The sequence below is a fragment of the Alosa pseudoharengus genome, unplaced genomic scaffold, assembly GCF_046254945.1.
Source record: "Alosa pseudoharengus isolate Yale_2024_CS ecotype anadromous, Long Island Sound unplaced genomic scaffold, YU_APseudo_1.1 YU_APseudo_1.1_scf_20, whole genome shotgun sequence".
NCBI classification, from domain to species: Eukaryota; Metazoa; Chordata; class Actinopteri; order Clupeiformes; family Clupeidae; genus Alosa; species Alosa pseudoharengus.
This window is the reverse complement of record NW_027468664.1, coordinates 35,842,313-35,860,419: the sequence shown is the minus strand read 5'-3', so window position 1 is coordinate 35,860,419 and position 18,107 is coordinate 35,842,313. Positions and strand designations below refer to the sequence as shown.

General features: G+C 38.4%; 1 protein-coding gene across 3 annotated transcripts in view; it reads right to left on the bottom strand.

Moving 5' to 3' along the window:
- The window catches only part of dmd (dystrophin), a 541,017-nt gene that overhangs the window by 43,858 nt on the left and 479,052 nt on the right, over positions 1-18,107 (bottom strand). For all 3 annotated transcript variants that reach the window (XM_076297170.1, XM_076297171.1, XM_076297172.1), the window contains 7 exons: positions 16,043-16,117; positions 12,206-12,407; positions 11,528-11,613; positions 7,129-7,286; positions 5,405-5,571; positions 899-1,010; positions 649-785 (listed from right to left, as the gene is read on the bottom strand). In XM_076297170.1, coding sequence (XP_076153285.1) covers positions 649-785; positions 899-1,010; positions 5,405-5,571; positions 7,129-7,286; positions 11,528-11,613; positions 12,206-12,407; positions 16,043-16,117 — 937 coding nt within the window. The remainder of the gene's footprint in view (positions 1-648; positions 786-898; positions 1,011-5,404; positions 5,572-7,128; positions 7,287-11,527; positions 11,614-12,205; positions 12,408-16,042; positions 16,118-18,107) is intronic.

The following is an 18,107-nucleotide window of genomic DNA, read 5'->3' as shown; positions in this document are numbered from 1 at the left end:
TTTCGTTATGGTTTGCTAAGGAGTAACCCATTGCTTGAAATAGTGGAGAGCTGGGATGAGAACATTGTGTCAAATCTTCGCATTGTATTCGCGGAGTGATTTATTATTAGCTGTGCAAAGTCTGAGTTGAAATGTCCAGGGATATTCCAACTCATGGAACGTCTCTCGGCCAATCAGAAACAAATAAATAGTTCCATAGAACCCAATTGTTGTATAAATATCAATAACCCTTAATCAAGACCCATTAATTGCTTAAGCAAGATAACAAAATTGTTAATCTTCCGTGCACTCTATGTTTTTCTCTATCTGCAATATAAATTAGGGTTAAATAAGATTGATCTTGGCAAAATGTTTTTGTACTGCATAATGACACACAATGTTGGATACCATTCTAGAGGGTTTCTGATGATTACAATGGTGTGTATATTTTATCTTTGCCATGTAGCATAACAACACACAAGTTGGGCCTAATTATAAAATGTGTGATAAAATGTGTTTTCTCCACCATCACCTTTGGTTACCACACTGTTTGGAAAATGGGAAATGGGATTTCACAATTCTCTGACTTTTCCAGGTTTTTCATGACCATGTTCTAATCAAGTATGTCTTACTTGAGTAAGGATTAACGTGTAGTGCTTTTTTACTTACGTTTCCATGTTGTCTCCCTCAAGTACAGTTTGAACAGGTAAATAGCCCATGCGTGGATGCTTGGCAAAATAGCGCTTTGTTCTGAATTTGTTCTTCAGCACCTTTGCAAAGTCCCGCACATCTTCACCTGATGTTGTCTGGGAAAATTGTAAAAAGAAAACAATAGATTTCATTCATACAACACTATGCACAATACTATATCACTTTCCTTTATCATATACAAGACACACAAACACACACACACACGTACTGGTGTGCAGTACTCCACCATAGGATACTGCATTTTGTGTCCTTTGGCTACTCTTCCTGAGAAAAAGCAGCTTTGGCAGATATCATAGTTGAAGTGTTTTAAGCTTCGGTATCTGAAAGAGAAACAGTAAAACAGTAAAAATACTATGTTCAATAATATAATAATATTATGTTCATACATGCAACAGGTATATGTCAAATAGAATACAATTCCAGAAAATCTGCCTACATTTGCTCTGACAAGCATTTGCAAGCATGTTGTGCGAGTATGCCCCTGTTCAAATATCTGCACAACTGAGTTCTTGGCCCTGACCAACTTTCCCTGAGCATGTAGCATGTCAATTTATTAGGGGTCCAAGCAGTGAAGCTGTGGGAACCCTAATGTATTTGAAGGATCCTGAGGCTTCTTCTTCTTTTTATAATAGTGCAGGCAATACAATGTATATTTATCAGGTGGCTTATTATTATTACCATGACTCTCATATACTTGTCACCGACTCTCATATACTTGTCACCCTTAACAGTGGTGGTAGCGCACCAAGTTGGTAACTTACATTTATTTATGACTTAAACACTTATACTTATAACACTTTACTTGACAGTATCAACGTAAAAGTGAGATGACACTGTCATGAGCATATGACTCTGTCATGACACATGAACCCTAACCCTAACCCTAAATCCTAAACCTAACCCGTTATGACAAAAAACTAATGTCACTTAATAACAGAAGCGTTATGTCAAACATTTATGACTTGTTTATGACAGATTCATGACAGTGTCATTTCACTCTTATGTCGATACTGTCAAGTAAAGTGTAACCTTATATTTATTCATTTAGCAGACACTTTTCCCAAAGCGACTTACATATGGCAATTGCAATGGCAAGGGCATTGTAACATTGTCCCTGGAGCAACATTACAACACTACGTACCCTGGATTCTCGATTCAAAAAACAATTTGCAGTATATAGCTACTTTTCCCATATGATTGCAGTAGACAAACAATTTAAAAGAAAAGAAACACAACTAATGAAATGTAGTTTAATATTACTAAGCTTTGAGTAAGATTTATTGTTTTCATCCTGTGCACTCTGATGACATCTGATGCATTTTATGGAAACTATTCATAAATTAAGATACAGTACATATATTTCATACATTATGCCATATTACAATACAGCCTATAAGGCAGGGGTGGGCAAACTGCGGCCTGCGGGCCCCATCTGGCCCACCAAGCACTTTCATCCGGCCCACCGAACATTTAATTTGGTTATCAGGCTGCTCGCTATTTTTTTCCTGCAATAGAGACGACGTTGGTTAGCTTTACTGCAAACTGCTTTTCACTCTCCTTAAAGAATGTTTATAATGTCAATGTCAAAACCTCATATTCATATTTCATAAGCAATTCATATTTTAAAACAAATACTTTTAATACTAAATGATAGAGGGGTGGGGGGGGGGTATTGTGCGGCCCGCCGGCCAATTTTCAAAACCCAATGTTTGCCCACCCCTGCTATAAGGCCTAAAGAAAACTTGTTTATAGAGGAACAAAGTAGCCTAGGCCTATGCAACACTAAACCATAAAGAGGGCTGAAATAAAAAGCTATCATGATAATTTTGCCAACAACAACGTTGAACCATGGATTTATTCAGTTTATGTGCTTGGTTTAGGTTGTCACGATACCAAAATTATGACTTCGATACGATTCCTGCCATAAATACCACCATGCTCGATACTGAAACGATACTACGGCGAAATCCTAAGATATCTGGAAAAGAAAGGACTCATACCTCCTCCAAGTGTATTGAGTCATTTGTGTTGAATTCGGTGCACTTTTGTAGTGTGCAGGTCAATTCTGGGTTCTAGACTTCTAAACTTCCTACATAATTATTATTTTTTTATAGTCAGTAAAATAGTAGGTCTACTTTGTGTGACTAAGTCCTTTATTGTTTGTTACAGTTCATTTACATTGTGTTGTGTTTTGGCAATAAAGTAGCTTTAAATAGCCAAACTAGGCTAGATCAAGGTCAGTGTTGAAATTACTGCATGCAAATCACTGAATGCTATGCAGAGGGGCCTAATCTTTAGGCCATCTGATGCACAGTATAGGCTACCCTAGGCCTTCCCGTGTTCATGGGATTTCCTTGACAGTTGCAAAGGGAAAAATGTGAGGATAGTCTTTTTTGCGCCCAGTGTACAAGTACAGCGTTCCAGCCACTCAGGTCTTCGTCAGGCCTACACCATTACCTGCAATTGTTGCTGGTAAAGTTGCAATATATCTGTGTGCATTCCTACATAACATTATTTCTTTGATAACATGATTTGCTACCACGTAACAATAAGCCGCTATTATTATTATTAGGACTCAACACGCTTTGGTGATATTATATGCTGTGGGCTTTAATTAGCGCATTTCGGGTAGCCTATCCTACATCTGGGCAATACTTATTGAACAAATTGCAGTCTACATGCCATGACAAATATTACCAGTAGTACTGACCGAACATGAAATAGATTGTTTACAAGTTATGGTAATGTTATTCTGGCGTGAACATTGCGCTTTCATCACGTTAGCACCCATGATTACAGCTCGTTATGTCTCGTCAAAATGATTACAGCTCGTTAGGTCACATCAAAATTCATTGATGAAGGAAGGTTCGCTTTATCCCAGAGAACCATACTTGTTTCACTTAGGCTAGACTAAAACAGAAGAGAAGAACTTGGCACTAACCATGTAGTCGTATTTTCTATAGCATATTCGTTAACCCGTCGTTCTTTGAACTCTTTAAAAATGTTGGGATATGTCTGCGAGGTGTTTAGCCAAGTTCCATGTGTAGCCTACTACGTATCCACAAGGCCGAGGACTGTCGGCAAAGAACTATGTTGACGTTGCCTGCACACTCACTCACTCAGAGCTGCCTGCTTGACACGCCCACTTGCCTAGATGCGTGCAAGGAGCAGTGAGAGCAGCAGTTCACACAGACACAGAACGTTATTATTTTAACAAAGTATCGATTCTAAAAACGTCGGAAATCGTATCGTTTTTTGCGTGAAGGCATCGTGATACCTTTTTAGTATCGATACACCGTGCAACACTAGCTTGGTTTATAACTTAAACCAACATAAAATTATAATTTTGACTACATTAATTAGCATAGGCCTGCTTGATGATAATATATAGCCTGTCACCTCATATACTGCTCCCGAAAATGCAGGGAATCATGTGATAGTCTCTAAAATTGATGCTGACTAAAGAGGATGTAGCTCGAAGGTTGTTGATATTTCAGTTCAAAATGGAATCAAATTACACCTTTCCCTCTCCTCCCAAAGTAACATTGTAGGTCCAGTATAACTGGCCCTGTATAAATGCAGTTATTTTTTGTAAGGGAGGCTATTTGGTAACAATGGTAAATTCTGCAGATGCACAAATCTACATAAAACAGATATATTTACTTTGAAGTGACTAGGGCTAGTTTACCGCATGACTTTTGCATATTAATAAATTGCACTTAATAAGGCAAAAAATTTTTTTATCCGATTACTCGATTAATCAATGAAATACTCAATTCAAAAAAGATGAATACCCTATTTGACATGAAATACATCGTTCATGGCCCAGAAACACTCGTTAGTGGGCTCGTAACTGCCAGTTAACGCAACCCTGCTGAAAAAAACCTGACCAGCTTAAAGTGGTTTGCTGATTGACCAGCTTGTTAACCAGCTTGTTTGACCACCCTATGATGGCTGACCTGCTAGACCAGAAAAACTCTTGCGAAAACATACCTTCAGTTGGTTTACCCAGCTTACGATGGTAAATCAGCTGGTTTTGCTTGTCGTTCCACCTCAAGCTGGTTCATTTTAGTTGGTGTTTGCTGGTCTACATTGCTGGTTTAACTGGCCATGCCAGCTTATGTTGGTCATTCTAGCAAACCAGCATGACCATCTTACACCAACAATGTCAAACTTAGCAGGTTGGTCACCAGCATGACCATCTTACACCAGCTGTGACCAGCTTCCTCAGATGGTCACGCAAGCATGTCCACCTGCTGGCTGAACCAGCTACACCAGCAAAGACCAGCTAAAACCAGTTACCAGCATAAGCTGGCTTCTTGCTGTTTTTTCAGCAGGGTAGTCTCTAAACAAGCTGCCAACAATTACATATTACATTGCATTAGTTAGCTAGCATGCTAAAGAGCATAAGAATCATTGCTGGTCAAGTTTTTGAATCTCCATTTAGGGGTCATATTTCTCTTCAATCAGTCACTCATTTAATGCATTTTCTAAAGGCTTCTTACAAATTCCAACTCTGTAAATAATAACTATTTCTGATCAAATTACTTGATTTTAAAGTGGCATTTAATCTTAACAGACACAATTATAGATGCTAACTCAGTCTCACGCACTGACCATGAGACACAGCAAATCTAACTCATACATACTTTTCTCATACTAACTTTAGAATTGGCATGTACCTTTAAGGGAATGTGGGTTGTGTGTGTCTTACCTGAAACCAATTATGGGGCACTCCTTGCATATATTGCACTTTGCCTGGTGCTTGGCAGTCTCAGCAGCCGCCACACGATGTAACACGGGCAGCCACACCATAGACTGTGGCTCTAGCCTCATCCAATCCAGAAAGACAGCAGCCTCCAACTCTGGTTTATTATTTGCCTAAACAAAAGACACATTGCTACTAATGGAGGTAGCTGAATGTCTGTTCATATATGTCCAATTGTCCATGTCTACATATGTATCCATTTGGGCTGTCAAGTGATTACAGTAAATGTAATCATGATTAATCACATGAAATGTTATTACTGTAATGTAAATACTTAAAAGTGATTTTAAAAGCTTTACCTCGCCTAGTACTGACAAAACTGGAAGGGAATTGTTTTTCATTTTGTAGCCTATAATGTTTTGTAAACTCCAAATTGGTGACATTAAGATAGCACTATATTTTCAACACCAAAGCAAGTTCTGCGGACAAAATCAGAGATGTATTGCACAATTCTAAAGATATACTAACTGGTAAGGTAACTGTCCTTGTTTTGAGAATGTCTTCGTATAGAGGGGACTTCACTGAATTCACTGACAAACCTTAATTCACTACCTAGTCTAATCAGACCTCTTGCAGGCGCAGTTAACAGCTTGTTGAGCAACATTTTAACACAAAGTTAGTGTTATGACTCACTTTGGTGTCCATGTCATTTAATACAGAAAATACAAGACACATTTCAATAGAATGTGTCTCATCCTGATAACTGATAGCCCAGTTTTCTATTGGGTAGAATGTGGATTAATGGCACTATTTATTTTAAACTGTGTTAAAACCAGATTGGCAGATTATTATTATCACATTAACTTTGACAACCCATATAAATATGTATATACGTATTTATTACACAGTAGTCTATACATTATTGGCCTCATTCACCAACCGTTCTTACGAAGAAATTTGTTCTTAAAACCCAGTTACGCCGTTTTTACGAAGGTTCTGGCATTCACCAATGTTTTTCTTGTTCTTAGGTAAGAACAGAATCTACGAACACTCAAGAGCACTCTTACGCACATTTGAGAACTGACTTGTTTGTGCAAAATCAATGGTTATTGCATTTTCATCATATCTGCAGGTGTAAAATATAATATAATTGAAATTACAACTATATATATTATAATTTATGATATTCTTGAATATAAATCTTATAATAGTATTTTTTATAAAATAAATGCCACTATTTCACAAAGCATTAAGGTATTTTAAAATAAATAAACAAAACAAATAACACTTTCACTTTTATTATAACTACTAAATATAACTCATTTACTGTTCAATTCCTACAACAGTGCTTTCACTTCAAACCATGTGTCATATACGGCAATCAAATTGTCTTGCTCATTTATTGTATAATAGAATAGTATGTAGAAATGAAAGCTGGTGCTTCAGCCTCAATTTGTGTGCACACGGCCCTGCAGTATCCCTTTTATGGCATTTACCTATGCTAATTAATAACAATTGGCACGCCCTGTCAACTTAAGAAGAAGGGATTCAGTATGATAAAAATAAAACTGTGAACGATTCTGAGGTTTAAGAACACCTTCATGAATCTGCTTAAGGGTTTTCGTAAGAACACAGTTAGGAGAATTCTAAGGAAGATATTGGTGAATGAGGCCCATTATTTATAAAAAAAAAGTATGTGAAAATGTATGACTTGCAAAAGTGCTACACACAAACTGGAAGCAGCTCCTGACACTGGGCTCAATGTTGCTGCCACCAAATGCTGCAACCTCCCCAAGCTGCCGTGGGATCTGGATGGAATCATGGAGCAAAAGACCCAGCCGCCTCTGATCACAGAATCCTGTTATACTTGCAACTTGTCTAAAGAGAACTAGGAGAAAAGGAGACAGACTGGTATCAATGGCAGTTCTCAACAATGATTTAAATATAAGCAGTGTGTGACAACATTTATCCTCTAGAGCAGTGGTTCTCAAACTGGGGGGCATGCCGCAAGGGGGGCAAAACAGCTCACTCAAAAATGACCTGCCATGGACCTCGCAGCTGGATGGATGGATGTCGCCATTCCTTCTCACTCCATGTCTAGGTTAAAATCTTCCATGTTGTTTCTGATTAGTATGTCACATTTTCCTGGCGCTACCTAGGCTACTTTCAGTGTGATTTTACTACCTTTACTTTTAAGCTCTTATCTTGGTCATAGCAATGACCAGCTATACATGCTATATCTTGTTTTTTTCAGGACAGTCTGGGCTTAGCCTGACTAATGCGAAACCTCATCTCATTGAGATGGGGTCTGCGAACTACATGTACATTTTCTCATATTTGAAATGAATTTTTTACGAATGCCCATGTCTATCAAATGTGTCTGTACATAGCTCATAAACGCTTCGGCGTGTCGTCATCGTCTTGCTGTATGGCTAAGCAATTTACAAAAAAAATTTATGTACTGACATGAATAGTTTATTAGAATACATTATAATTCCAGCCCAAAGTTGGAAACTTGCTGCAATTTCAAAACCGGAACTTGAGAATGGCTTATTATACAGAGGCATGCTTTATATCCTCGTATTCGGTAAGGTCTGATGTTTTTTTTCGATATTTGGTCTGCCATGCATTGAGTGAAGAGTTGTATGCAGAGCTGTGTGCAGACTGTAAATATGATTACATTTTATGTTCAACTTTCATTGGAAAGCTTAAGGTCTGCTCTTTCACGTGACTAGTGTATGTTATCTGTGTGACAAGTACTCTGCGAACAATTCAAAAGAGAAGGAGGGATGTGAATTTCAATACAATTTAAGTTAGTCTGCCTCTAAATTGGCCATTTGTTGTCACTAGTTGCATGCATTATTATCAATGAATGTGGTCATGATAGACAGTTTAATTGTATGAGCACGTGAAGTTTCTTTTGACAGTCCAAAAGGTAAAATTTTAGTCCTGTCTCGTCTCGTTAACAAAAACAAAAACAAACACAGTTTTGTTATCAAAGATCTATTTTTAGCTCATCAACTTTGTCTTAGTCATGGAAAAAAGGTTGTTGGCGAATATTTTCATCAGTGCACTACCCACTGTAACCAGATATAGCCAGCTGGCTAGTTAGCCAGCAAAATGAACCAACTAGCTGATAAGCCAGTCAGTAAATTTGCATTTGTTTTGTAACTAAATTAGCATACCCGTTTTGACTGATGTTGTGGAGACACTGGTCTTCAAAACTGAGTAATTTATTAAGTATTTCTCTGAGACAAGGATATGTTAGTGCAGCAATAAGTACCACTTGCATAGAACTGAATGACAGTTCAAGCAAAGTTAAGGTTGTTTTTTTACACCTGGTTTGTTTGGAACAGTAGAATCCGAATGTGGAGTGTTTCCCCCGAAAGATCGGTTTGATTGGGTATATGTGAGAGCAGCAATCGCTGTCTGTTTCGGAACAAAACACACAAACCGAGCCTACCTGGAGGAGGTGGTCTCGGCTCGTTTCCAATCGAACTCTAGAGCCGTTTCCTTTACAGTGAGAAAGCAATCGGGCCAGTGTAGCGGTACAACTTACTCATGCTTACATTTTTGTACACATTGTAAGGGATTGAAAGGAATAAACTAATTGATACCACAGTGCAAAAAGCTGGAAGTCCTGGCTTCTCCGGGTGCTTAGAGCATACTAGCATGATTTGGCACCAAATTCAGTTAGCAAAGCGTGAGAAGCATGTTGTGTTCTTGGATTTGGCTAATGCTTTTGGGTCAGTGCCGCATAGTCTGTTGTGGGAGGCCTTTGATTATTTCAGAATCCCAGGTAGCATTAAAAGCCTAATAAAAGCATACGTTCTGGATATTCAATTATGTTTTACAGCTGAGTACACCACAGGGTGGCAACAACTCGAGATAAGAATCATGGCGGGATGTACCATCTCCCCACTTGCTTTTACAATGGCAATGGAGGTCATCATTAGGGCCTCAAAATGGGTAGTGGGTGGGGAGAAGTTGCAGGGAGGGCCACGCCTCACCCAAATTAGGGCTTTCATGGACGACATGACAACCTTGACGTCAACCGTTCCATGCACCAACAGGTTGCTGGATAAGTTAAATAGCAATCTGCAATGGGCCAGAATGAAGGTGAAGCCAAGTAAAGTCTAGGAGTCTCTCAATTGTTAAATGGAAGGTAATAGATAAGAAGTTTGCTATAAATAAAGAGGTGATTCTCACAGTTCTGGAGAAACCAGTGAAGAGTCTGGGAAGGTTGTATGATGCAAGCCTTAGTGATAAATCACAGGTTGAAGACTTGAGACAGGTCACTAGGCAAGGTATTGCAAAAATTGACAAGTCAGGGCTGCCAGGTAAGCTCAAGCTGTGGTGTTTGCAGTTTGGTTTATTGCCTGGGCTAATGTGGCCATTGACAGTTTATGAAGTTCCTCTGTCAAAGTTAGAGAGGTTGGAAAAAAGTATCAACTCCTTTGTCAGAAAATGGCTTGGAGTCCCACGCTGCTTAAGCAGTGTAGCCTTGTATGGGAAGGGCATTGTAGAGTAGCCAATATCTAGTCTGACAGAGGAATTTAAGTGTGCTAAGGCTAGATTGGAAATTACTCTTACTCAGTCCAAGGACCCAGTGGTGAGGAAAGTTGCACCCACAGTTAATGCAGGGAGAAAGTGGAACCCAGAACAGGCAGTTAAGCAAGCTCAATCAGCATTGAGGCATAGGGATATAATGGGCCATGTGCAGCATGTGCAGTCTAGGGGTGGGCGTAAGTAAACCCTTGTGGAGCAAGGCTTCTGCAGGAGAAAAGAGGAAAATGGTAGTGGAGGAAATGCATAGGCAGGAGGAGACTGTAAGATGTACTAAGGCAGTGTCGCAGGCAAAACAAGGGCAGTGGGTGAACTGGGAAGGGGTGGAAAAAAGACGGATTAGATGGAAAGATCTATGGGGCATGGAAGCTGGTAGGATCAGATTTGTGTTAGGTGCTACATATGATGTGCTCCCATCCCAAGAATTTAAGTCAATGGTTTGGTGAGGATGATAAATGCATACTTTGCTCGTGTGTGGGCAGCCTCCACCATATCCTATCAGGGTGCAAGGTAAGTCTCACCCAGGGGCGGTATACGTGGCGTCATAACCAGGTATTGAAATGTGTGGCAGCGGCAAATGAGGATAAAAGGAGAGAAGTCAATTCATTAGCAGCTAGTAAAGGGGTAAGGCAAATTAACTTTGTACGTCAGGGGGATAAAGCTTGTTCCGCGAAGGCCAGGTGTAAAACCGGCCAGTTGAAAAATGGGGCGGGCTGGGAAATGAAGGTTGATCTTGGCCAGCAAATGGCGGTACCTTCACATATAGTGAGTACTAAGCTACGTCCCGACGTAATTCTATGGTCGGATTCAGAGAAGATAGTTTACTTCATTGAACTCACTGTTCCTTAAAAAAAAAAATCGGTCGGTCTTAACGCAAGTTTACAACCGGCAAGTCGGTCGGACTAAAAGGGGAAAAAAATAAATATGTGGGTCGGTTCTAAATTGACAGAGTCGGTCGGGTTACGGCAAACGAAAATATTTTTAAGGATGGCCTGAGGTGTCGTGGGCCTAACTTAACAAAACTTCTGTGAATGAGGGTGCCCACTTGATAACCCCAATGACATGCCGCATACTATATACTGCTGTTGGATGGGTCATTTGTCTTGTGTTGGTGACCATTTGTTGGCAGATTTGTGGGTAGCGTGCTTTTTAAAGTTAATTTGAGCAGGGGCCTCTGAATATGTTTTTACCTTGGATTTTGGCACAAGGGATTTTAACATCTAATCCTGTGTATTAATGTAAAGTTATGACATGCATATTTTTTCCACCAAAACCAGCATGATCTTTTATTCATCAAGCCTTTCCTTTGTATGCCCAAAATAAAGCTCATCAGTGGGATTGGATGCATTTTGAATAAAAACTGCAAAAATAGGGTAGACCAGTTTGCTGACTGCTTTTGGGATACTAATGTGCTAACCTGATTTACTAATGTGCTACTCTCAGATATTTGACGTGCTACAGATCAATCACACTTGCAATATCTGCAGGATTGTATTGTATGTGAATTGTATGTTGTCTATACAATATTTCTTAATTCAACCCTTTAAACTGTTGTGTACTTACATCTGTACTTGTCCTCTAGATGCGCTTTACAGAGGGAGATGATACCGGTCTTGAATGATAACACTCTTATCTTGCCACTTCTGCCACTGTGAACCAAAATAAACATTCACTGTCATATAAACTTGTTTAGACGTGATTTGTTCTCATAAGCACGCTTAAAAGTTTATTGATGTCATACCTTGACAGTTTCGTCTAAGTAAAATAGTAGGCTAATTGAACTTATTGGGGTATAAACTTGTTATTGACTTTCGCTCAAATCAGTAAAATGTAAAAACATGGTGAAACTATAAAACTATTTTAAAAGAGAGTAACCGCACACTGTGATCTCTTAATGCATTATGCTCTACACCACAAATATGGTTACAATGATGGGGCACGAGGCACCCCCATTGAAAACCTGTTGGTAGCATCGGCTAACTAGCTCCAGATTTCGGAGTGCAGGGGACAAGCCGAGATGGACTATGAGACAAAAGTTCACACTCGGTATCATGTTAACACACTTTAGGTCGATATCACACTGAACCTATCCTTTAACTTCTTTGCTCCTTTGAGCAAGTTCCAAATATGTAATTGATACACATTTTGTGCAAATATGAGTCACAATAATTTGTTCTCACCATATAACCACACTTAGAAAAAAGACTTGTTATGGAAGGTGTTACGCTTGAGTGTACATACATGTCGTAGACGTTGAGCAGCCAATTTAAACACATATCCACACAAAGTGGTACATTAACCAAGCTGCTGTGCTGCTTCTCCAGTCGGGTATAGATATTGGTGAGACAAGAGACCAGTTGAACCACATCTATCAGTTGCTCATTCTGCCTCAGTCCTTGTTGCTCAAATGCCTCCACTGCTGTCGACATCCCCAGCAGATCCACTATAGACAAACACAGACTAGTTAATAACATTTTAATCTATTTCAAACCAAACTCAAACATCAAAACATATTTAGTTAATTTTAGCAAAATCACATTCCTGTTATTGTGGCATGCTTCATGAACCGAAATATTCCTATTAGTGCTGTCAGTTAAATGTGTTATTAACAGCGTTAACGTAAACCTATTTTAACGGCGTAAATTTTTTAACGCAAGATTAATGTTCTTTTTGGTTAAACAAACTTTGTAGTTTTTTCACATGCTGTTGCAACAACTAGTAACGTTAGAACAACTACAACACCACACTGGATTTAGCTAGACCGGAAACTAAACAATACGCACTGACGAATGGAATGGAACGTTGTATGTGCTGCACGTACACGCCCCCTTTTAGGGAAAAGATGACTGATATAATGGAAACCTATGCTGCATCAAAGTGGGGAGCGAAAAGGGCTTATACTTACTAAATCTGGAAACAAACGTGAATAAGAGGCACAAAATAAGGTTGGTGTAAGTTATCTGTGTGTTTATGGGATTAATGTGACCATGTTCCTATGGTTTGCTCTTTCTAGTTTACAGTAGTGTCACGAATGTATCAATAGGCACAGTCAAACTGCCCGTGGCTGACTATAACTAAGTTCAGCAAGCTGCTACATGTCATAACATCAACTTACTAAACATAAGTCACACATTCATTCTATCAATTGTAATATGAACGTAGCCTATTTCCTACAACTACAGTAGGTGAGATAATTGGCTATGTTATACTGAAGTTCCACAGTTAGCTAGCTAGCAAGCTAACCGTTTTGCATGGGATATTATGGTAAGTGCTAAATTTGTTCTCAACATGGGGTATTGCAAACGAATTAGGTTGGTAATGTACATAGTTTCGACATGAGTAAGTTACATAAACATAATTCTTCATAACTGCCGTGTTAGTAAAATGATTGAATGTCCTGTGAATTAAAAATAGATTTAACGTCAACGTGTGATTACTAGCTGTCTATCAATGATATAATGTTAACTTGTTTTCCTCTAAAATGGGACGTGATGCAGATTAAATGTATCTTTATGATGATGCGCCGTTAGTAGGCTACGTAAAGGCATGCTGCACACACTTGTTTGGGCTTACGAGCCGGCCAAAGAGTAGTAGCCTTGGCTGACGCATTAAATGTGTGCCGCCAAAGATTCTTTCACCGTCACTTGTTCTGTTATCAACATTCCTCTTTGGCTGCTACTATTTGCGATGCACTCTGCTTTCGACATTCATTTACATTAGATTCCGCACACCAGCATCGCACTTCGGCGCCGTGTAAATACGATTCAGTTATATTTGGTCGACGCTGCTCCATAAAATCCATTGTTCATCCAGTGTTTGCCTGTTAAAAACTTCGGCGCTGGTGTGTGTTTCAAGTGACAGTGCACCATAGACTGTAGGCCTATAAAATGGCAATGCACTCATGTTGAAAACTTCCTTATTTTCAACTGAACTCAAAGATAATGAATATAGTATGAATATAATATTTTCTGTTTGTTATGCCCTTTATAATGTATGTAGGCCTACATTTTGTGCACGCACTTCTGCGGTAGCATTTATTTCAGTTTATATCAGCTACATTTCTGAAGAATATTGTGTTGCCTCAGGTCTGCTGCACATCTTTTGAAATTTGATTTGAAATAATCAAATAGACCTACGTCTTAAAGTTCAGTTAATAAAGTAACTTGCTTTGCTTTCATTTGAATCCCAATCAAGATACACAATAATTGCTTTATTGTTAATATGGACTCCTGGAAAGTTCAGAAATGCAAAATAATAGAATTTTAACCATATGATAAAATATGTGATTAATCGTGATTAACTATAGGAATTCAGCGATTACTCGCGATTAAATTTTTTAATCGTTTGACAGCACTAATTCCTATAAACTTAGTTTCCTCACGATGCAAAATGGAACAACTTAGTTGACAATAAAAACAGCTTTGGAGTAGCTTATGTAAAGCTATGTATATCTTATGTAAATCTATCTGTAAGTTATCAAAATTAATATTGCGTATAAAAGTAACATTTGAGGCATGATCATGTCTGAACTACCAGACTACTGAACTACGCTTCTTTTTTAAATTCCATTTTTCTCCCACATTGTCTTACATCCCTTTGGCATGTGGCAGTGGCAGTTTCAGCCAGAACAAACATATTGGTCAAGGCAAATCAACACTGAATCAATATTTGCCAGGGGTATGAATAGTTTTGTTCCTAAGTGTAGATATGGTTAAAAGAAAGAGGAGAGTTCATATCAAATCATAGCTCATAGCTCAGATCAGTGCAGGGGAGAGAAAATGACTATTTTAATATCTAACAGTTGAATTTCTATGGAATGCCTAAAGCAGTGGTCCCCAAACTACGGCCCGGATGGCCCCCCAAATCATGTCCGTGGTAGGCTATATAGCATGGCCCGCACGGGAGTATGACATCGTCAAACTATGACCTCCGCAATTTCCCCCATTCATTCTCTATGGCGAGTCTTAACAGTACACATGTAATACTCTTTTTGTCCACTGGTGGTTGTTTTGGCGCTGTCTTGCGTTTGCCATTGAAAACAGAATGAAATGTAGGCCTACCTGCAAACATGTAAGAGGCCTATGCTGACTGCATCAGTGCTCAAAGTATTCTAAAAGTTTACCAATTAATTGTTAATAACTAACTAACTTCTATTCAAGTCCTATTTCTGGGACTTTCCGGGATAATTATTTATATTTTTTATAGTTAGAATGGTGGTCATTTCAGATGATTTTGCCAGCACTTCATAAAACTCTCATAGTTTGAGTTATTTGAATTATTTGTAGGATACTACTTGTTCACAACATGAGCTGTGTGTGCAAAGACACAGAGTTCAGAGTTCACACATTTTGAATAAAATATACTTTTGGGACTCCCTGCTAACACTTTTGGGAATGCTAAAGTCTTTTTATCAGTATTATTTCATTTGAGCTACATTTTACACTGATATGGCATGATGGCAACATAAACACAGCTAACAATGGTATTAAATTGCAGTAGATTAAATGTAATGGAATATTCAACTAAGATAGACTGCTGTTGTTCACAGCACTAAGCTATTTATGGTTACTGATATACTCCGAGTCTCTGGCCCTCTCTTAGAGCCAGGCATAGTGAGCTGGCCCTCGGAAGAAAAAGTTTGGGGACCACTGGCCTAAAGGGACATATAAGAAACTTTCATGAGAGCACCACAAAGTTTTGTGTGTGCACCAGAAACTCAAAGACCCTAAGAGGACATAGCCAAACAAATTAGGTTTCTCGTGCGCATATACTGTACTGACATTAAATTGATCTTAATTATATCTAGGAGAAAAAGGCTAAACAGAGATCTATTTTGAATTTCCCTTTTCTCAGGACTAAGGTAAGATCCTAAGACCAAGTAAAATCTTGACCCCTCATGAACACACTCATGTCCTCATGCAGTCCTATCCAAACCTTTAATATGCTCAATACCAACGCTTCTTCCATGTATCAAGCAGTTAGCACATGGCATATAATGTTAGTGTAGTACAGTCACATAACCTTAGAATGTTTCAAATATCTGAATATTTTTTTCATGAAAGTTTTGATCCAACTCACAGCACAGGGCTTTCTGAAGACGCCTTAACTTCATGGCAGTTCTGTAGGCTGAGAAACGCACATTATTCAGGTCCGCTGTGTGAGAGAATGAGAAAAAGAAAACATGAAAATGAGGTCAGTCACAATACACTGCAATAGAGGTACACAATAAGAAAAATCATGTTACATTAAATGTAAAATACTACATACAGTGCCCTCCAGAATTATTGGTACCCCTGGTAAAGTTGATAAAAACATGAATAAAGAAAATGATCTTTCTGTGATTTGTTGTAATTTCACAATGAAAATGGGAGGGAAAATCCAACCTTGAAGGAAAGCAAATTTATTCTGAGAAAAATGAATCTCAGAGAAGTAAATATTTTTTTAACAAAAACACATTGGCCACAATTATTGGCACTCCTGAAAAAATGTAACAGACGCATTGTCATTTATATTCACTTTTTTTCAGTGCCTGAACTTTCAGCAGTAGTTCATGACTTTTTCACTAAGGTATGAAAATAAGGTGACACAGAGGTTAAATCCCCTAGTCATTTTCCAATGAAAAGATAACAAAAATCCATTAAATTAAATAAAAATGTGTTGACATTTGTCAAGAAACCACTATAAAAGCTAAGTACTTGGTTGAAAATGCCATATTTACAGTTCAAACAACAATTAAAAGGTTTTAAATGTGACAAACTTCCTTGGACAAGGACCAATGTTTATCTTGCCCCCATGCACAGTAAGAAGAATTGTAAGAGAGGCAAAAAGTGTCCATGAGAATCCATGAGAAGCACTGTTGGAGAGTTACAGACAAAAAGGGTATCATCTTGGGATCACCAGGTATCCAAAAAAATCCTTCAATAGTGACCTCAGTGCTAAAAAAATATTTAAAAGGCATGACAGGTAAAAACCTTTCCTGTCATTTAGTTACAAATGTAAATGGAAGAAGTTTCTGAATGCAACACGGTCTTATTACCACATGTGATCCTTGCTTTGAAAGGGAATGGCACCCTTATTGGTTTAATGTTACCATGCTTAATCAAGAAACGTAAGAATAACCCTTTTGAGCCATGCACCTGGCATCTGATCAACTAGCAAAAGTGACCTGGACCCTAAATTCACTTAAAACTATGCGTTTTAGATCATGAAAATAGGCATGACAGTATTTTTCGGGTAATTACCCAGAATCAAATAACTTACAGTTCCCTTCGCTGGTATTGGCACTCTCCTCTTTTCATCACCCCAGAGGTTTTCTATAGGTGCTATGCTGCATTCCAGAAAACTCCTCCGAGATTGTCTAGAATGCAGCATTAGATCAAGGCACGGAGATTGTCATGAAAGAAACTTGATATGTGTTGGGTGAAATATTTTTGTGTTGAATAGGACATATTTTTTGTATCACTGTCCTGCTGAAAAATCCAGCCCATTGACAGCCCATGTTTAGTTTCTTAGTAGGGGCAGAAATTGATTTAAGATGTCCAGGTGTTTCATGATACCATGAACTCTAGCCCATAAAAGCCCCTCCATCTCATAGACATGAGGTTCTTTTCAGTGCAGTCGTCCTTCTACATATGCCAAGCCTACCTTGAGTGTTTGTTGCCAAAAGAAAAGTCTATCTTCAATTAATCTGACCATAGAACATGATTCACATCCCATTTCCAATTAAATGACAGGAAAGCGTTTTGTATAACATAATAAATAATGACTTCTAAATAATCCATTAGCATGGAGGTTGTGTCTGATATTTTTTGGACATTTTGTGACCCAGAGATGCTATTTTATGTCTCCAACAGTAATCCTAATTGATTTTTCTGTCTTACCATTCTCCTCACTGCAGTGTTTCCTAGACAAAAAAACTGAATTTCCATGACTTAGTATATAATGAATGGTACAATATACCAACCAATGATTTTGAATCATGACCCTGTTTACATAATCAGTAGTAAGAGAAACAAATTCCACGAGAGTGAACCTGTTTGTTCCTCTCCAGGTTTTATATCAACAAATAATAGTAGGCTAACAGTAAGTTGATCAGTAAGCTGGCTTTTCTCAATTTCTCAGGTGTTGCTGACCTGCCTAGGCT